General features: G+C 52.2%; 1 protein-coding gene across 2 annotated transcripts; it reads left to right on the forward strand.

Annotated features, from left to right (window-relative positions):
* Positions 1-6: 6 nt before the first annotated feature.
* Positions 7-3,670, forward strand: ZBTB25 (zinc finger and BTB domain containing 25). 2 transcript variants are annotated; one of them, XM_057383791.1, is made up of 3 exons: positions 7-53; positions 733-912; positions 2,073-3,670. In XM_057383791.1, the coding sequence occupies exons 2-3, from the start codon at positions 740-742 to the stop codon at positions 3,208-3,210; spliced, it is 1,311 nt and encodes a 436-aa protein (XP_057239774.1). In that variant the 5' UTR covers positions 7-53; positions 733-739; the 3' UTR covers positions 3,211-3,670. The 2 variants fall into 2 exon arrangements, with proteins under 2 accessions (XP_057239774.1, XP_057239773.1); XM_057383790.1 differs by lacking the exon at positions 7-53 and adding an exon at positions 196-655.
* Positions 3,671-5,274: the final 1,604 nt, after the last annotated feature.

Genomic DNA, 5,274 nt, shown 5'->3' on the forward strand with positions numbered 1-5,274 from the left:
CCCCATCCGCCGGGCGGGCAGCGGGGGCGGGCGGTGGCGGCGCTTCCGTGCGGGTAAGCGGCTGCGCGGGCGCGGGGGAGCCGCGGGGCCGGGCCGGGAGCGAGGGAGGAAAGGGAGGAAAGGAAGGGAGGGCGCTGGTGCCGCGCCACGGGGAGGCTGCGCTCACCGCCTCCCGCTGAGTGCCGTGTGCCCCCCCCCCCCCAATAATTTTCTGCGTAAACAATAGCAAATATCAGCGTTTATTTGCGAAGGGGCCGCGGGCGGAGCGGGGCGGGGCGAGGGCGGCTCAGCCCGCACAATGGGGGCTTTGTTGGGCGCACAGCGCTGCTCTGTGCCGGGGCCGCCGGGCTCAGCCCCGCTCCCCCTTTGCCCCCTCCCGGCTCCGGGGCAGCAGAAAGCACCGTCAGATCACAGGGAAAAGGCGAGCCGGGTTTGAAGTTAGTGCTGACACCCCCACGGAGCGTAGCTAATCAGCGGGAGAAGCGTCTCTGAGTGTAGCTGGCAGATGGAAAAGTCCCCGAGAGGTTTTTGAGCTCGCTGGACGTGGGTTTGAGCACCAGCGCTGGTATGGGAAGGAGACACTGTTACATTAGGGTGCAGGGACCATCTGGAGGAGGGAAGAGGCTCCGTGCCGGGCGTCCATCTCGTTTCGGTGGTGAGAAACYAACATTTGAGCCTTTGGGAGCTCTGTGATTCCTTAATGAGATGAACATCTTGTTCCCTTGCTCCCAGGCACACCATGGATACCACCGGCCACAGCGTCCTCCTCCTCCAGCAGCTGAACATGCAGCGGGAGTTTGGCTTTCTGTGTGACTGCACAGTTGCCATTGGAGATGTTTACTTCAAAGCCCACAGAGCGGTGCTCGCTGCTTTTTCAAACTATTTTAAGATGATATTTATTCATCAGACAAGGTAAGGGCACACAGGTCTCCTCCTATCCTTTAACCACTCTCCACATTCTGCTTTTTCTTCTTTCTGAGGTRTTAAAGTCTAAAAGAATGTAAATGGAGATGTTAAATGGCCTGAAAGTATTTTCCTAACCCTGCACAGGCCTTGGTTCTCTAAACATTCCCAGTCCAGAACGTGCTGCCCTTTAAAACCACTTCCTTAGTCAGCATATGGCAACATCAGACCCTGCATTTTGGARATGAGACATCTGTGTGACCAGATAAATAAAGTTTGTAAGTACCACCKTCTTCCTGCCGTGAGAACCTTGCAGATTTGGAATCCAGAGATGTCCTGCTRCCTCCTGCCCATGTGCAATGTGTCCAGTACCTTGCATTAGGTTGTAGTCAAGCTTGCTGGGTGAGATTRTCCCTTCTGGCAGGATCCACAGGCTTGAAGCAATCAAGAAGCTGTGGCCATATCAGTCTGCTCTTCAGACTCTTGCAGATAAGGGCTGACACTGAGATCATCARTTCATTTTGAGCTGTTGTTCACCTGGCCAGGTCAGGAGTGGTTCTGCAAGTGTAACAACAGCAGTGCTGAGGTCTGACCTCTCACCAGGGCTTGCTGCTTTTAATGGATTAAACCCTTCTCCATTCCCCTTCCTCTCTGAGGGTCGTGGCCTCCAGCACCTCTGCAAGATAATCTTTAGGACTGGGTATGCCGCCCCTTGGCTGGAAGTGGGATGAGTTAACTGCCTTTCCCTGTGGATGTTGTTTGCTGACACTTGAGTGCAATGCTCATAAAGATTACACGCTAATGGCAGCTGAATTTATTACTGAAACACACAAATATTCTTTSCCTCATGTTTTTGAGTGGCACACACCAGTGATGCACAGCTTGCATGGCATTGCTGCGGTGCCGTGTGCCTGCAGTTGGCTCTGCATGGGAGGGACAGAGTGACCGGGGCTGGTCACTGGTACCAGCCTCAGCTGCAGTTGTGCACAGATCTCCAGAATCTCAGGGATAAATGCAGGCTCAGGCACTTGGCTTGGCAAACAGGCCTTCTGCACTTCTGCAGGGCTTGGCAGGGAGCGCTGCTCGTAAAAGTGCTCTGRCAGCAAATGGGCAGGTAATGGATCAGGATTTGGATCCCTGTCTGTACTTAATCATCTGTTTTGTTTCAGCGAGTGCATAAAGATTCAGCCTACAGACATCCAGCCTGACATATTTAGTTACTTGTTACATATCATGTAYACTGGGAAAGGGCCAAAGCAGACTGTCAGCCAGAGCAGACTGGAGGAGGGCATCCGCTTCCTGCACGCAGACCACCTCTCSCACATCGCCATCGAGATGAACCAAGCCTTCTCCCCGGAGCCGGTGCAATCTTCCAACTTGTACGGGATCCAGATCTCCACGGCGCACAAGCTGGCCAAGGAGCGCCTGGGAGCGAAGGAGAGCCTGCCCAAGGCGGGCAGCAGGGCGGCGGCGCAGGGCGATCACCCCCAGCTGCAGCTGTCCCTGGCCATCGGCCTGGACGATGGCCCCCTGGAGCAGCAGGCCGCTCGCCCCTCGGCCCAGCCCCCCGCTCTCGCCAARCCGGCCGAGGAGCGCCCGAAGCTCTCGGTTTCCATAAAGCAGGAGAGGTGCGACTCGGAGCCCGTGGTGTCGCAGAGCTGCACGCCTCCATCTCCAGAGGTGGCGAGCCCCATCCTGGCCAAGGGCGGCCTCAAGGTGCACCTGTGCCATTACTGTGGTGAGCGCTTTGACTCGCGGGCCGGGCTGCGGCAGCACCTGCACACCCACGTCTCGGGCTCGCTGCCCTTCGGCGTCCCCGCCTCCATCCTGGAGAGCGGCGACCTGGGCGAGGTGCAGCCCCTGGCCGAGGACAGGGAGGSTGGCGATGGCCACCGCCTCGGGGCCTTCCTCCTCAAGGAGGACGAGCATCAGCTGGAACATCCGAGCTGCACTGACCTGGAGCCTCTGCAGATTGGGCAGCTCTCCCTCATCTCCAAGGACCACGAACCGGTGGAGTTGAACTGTAACTTTTCTTTCTCAAGAAAGAGAAAGATCAGCTGCACCGTCTGCGGCCGCACGTTCTTTCGGAAGAGCCAGCTGCTGGAGCACATGTACACGCACAGAGGGAAGCAGCACAAGTACGGCCGCTGCCAGCGGCTGGAGAGCCCCAACACCCCCAGGTTCCACCCTTACTGTGACAGCGAGAGTGTGGGTAAGAGCTCCAGTTTGTCCCAAGAGCACTTAGATGAATGTATACTGGAGTCAGATCTCATCCAAGAAAGCGTTGATACCATCCTGGTAGAGTAATTGTCCCCCTGTGTAGTTTTCAGATGCTGAAACTCTGGATGTTTTGGCGTTTTCCACCTAGGGAGTGGCTGCTCTCTGCAGCTGGTTTTCTTGAAACCACCATTCCCCTCACCTCTGAGATAACTGTGAAGGACTGTGTACTTTGATTTGTGTACTTGCTTTCTCTTAACTTTTAAACTGGAGCTAATTCCCATCTAAGTCCTTCTTGGAAGCCTCCATGTAACTCAGTTATGTTTTTCCTAAATGTGAACTTATTCCTGCTCTGCTTTACTGGAGTTAAGACTRTATTGCTGGGTGTGAGGTTTAAATATTGTCTAGTTCTCTGTGTGGTGCCTAGGACTGTTTGTATACCATAGAATTGCTCTTCTGAAACCAGATGGATGGAAACGTAGAGGGAAATACATATTGTGTTTCCCAAACAGTTTGTTTTTAATGAAAATAAATATCTCAAGGAGATGAATCCTGAAGTTCATGTTGTATAACTGCMGTTAATAAATCTCTGAATAAATATTTGCAGGAGCCATAAGGCTGCTCTTTTCAAGGGAATTAGCAGTGTTGATGTAGGGGTGGCAACCTTCATTTTGACAAGCCCTGGAGTCCTCATCTGTCTTCTAAATTTACTTTTCAACTCTTGGGATTTGCATGTGTTTTTCCTCCTTCCTACTCCTCCCTCATTCACCGCTACTGCATGATTTTGCTGCCCCTCTAGGGCCATGTTCCATTATTGGACTGTCTTCTCTGCAGGGAGGAAGGAAATCTGCAAAGAAGTGCCCTCTCTTCTTTAAGAGGCGGCATATCCTAACCTTAGTTGTCACAGGATTAAATGCCACACACGTATTTTCTGAGTGAAAATGATTTCTGGCTCTATAAACAGCTTGGAGCAAACACATTCTTAAATATTACAATCTGTATATTTGCTCAGAGCAAATACACAGTGTGKTTTTTTTCTCTGCTTGCAGAGCCACCGTAAAATGGTAACGTTAAAGTTTTTTGCCTTTCATACCATCACAGAATGTTTTGGACTGAAAGGGACGTTATTGTCATCCAGTTCCAACATCCTTGCCATGAGCAGGACTCCTTCCACCAGACCAGGTTGCTTCAAGTCCCAGCCAACTTTTAATTTATCATTTCTCGTTATCTGAAGGGTAATAACTTGCCTGAGAGGGATTTAAAATTGTACATACTCCTCTTGAATTCATAGTTTGTCCCTCTCTAGTTTTTCCACTGAAATACCCCAGGCTTCTCAGCAGATGGGCTGCAGCCTTTCCTCAGAGATGCTGTTAGTGAGGAGGCACACCGATTTCTCAGGGCACAGAGGGATCATCTGCAGCACAGAGCAAAAGCCTTGTGAGTGCTCCCATAATCTCATTACCCAGTTTTTGAGAAACTGGAGGCTTCCTGCCAGTCCTGGTGAAGCTGAGTCGTTGCCTTTGGAAAGGGGGAGCCTGAACAATGGTGAGAACAGTTTGCTGTCAGAACGCCTGCTCCAAAGCTCTTTGTAGTCAGAACCCTTGAGCTGTCTTTGATATTGTCCTGGAGCAAGAGCTGCAATTAAATCACTGCCGATTTRAAAGACCATCTGAGGTCTTTGTAAGGGCGGTTGCTGCTTCTCCTGGGCAGGGAGCTGCACACTCCAGGGGATGGATTGACCACTGAGAGCTGCCAAACTGTGTTTCAAGACAAAAGGGCAAAACAAACAGACCCTGAGCCTGCCGAGATGATGTTGCAAAACGCAGGCTGTGGTTTGGGGTGTGCTTCCCTGCAAGTCCCAGTGCTCCTTTTGCTGTGTGTGCCCATTAAAGCTGCTCTGGTGTGAACACATCTGAATGCCTCTTAAAAAGCCTTTCTTTAAAACCAGCAGAACCCAGCCCACACCCAGGCCTGTGAACGCTGCATCTGAGCACRGAGCCATTGACACGGAGCATTTCCTAGAAGAGAGCTTTCTGCCTCTCTCCCCTGCTAATAGCATCAGCTAAATCACATCCAGCACAGGCTGCTCATAACTGGGWGAATGCCCTCCGGCTTCCATTGACCTCTATTTCTACATGATGGGTTAAAAAAGAA

The sequence above is a fragment of the Malurus melanocephalus genome, unplaced genomic scaffold (genome assembly GCF_030028575.1).
Source record: "Malurus melanocephalus ecotype Western Australia unplaced genomic scaffold, MMel_1.1 scaffold_659, whole genome shotgun sequence".
Lineage (NCBI taxonomy): Eukaryota > Metazoa > Chordata > Aves > Passeriformes > Maluridae > Malurus > Malurus melanocephalus.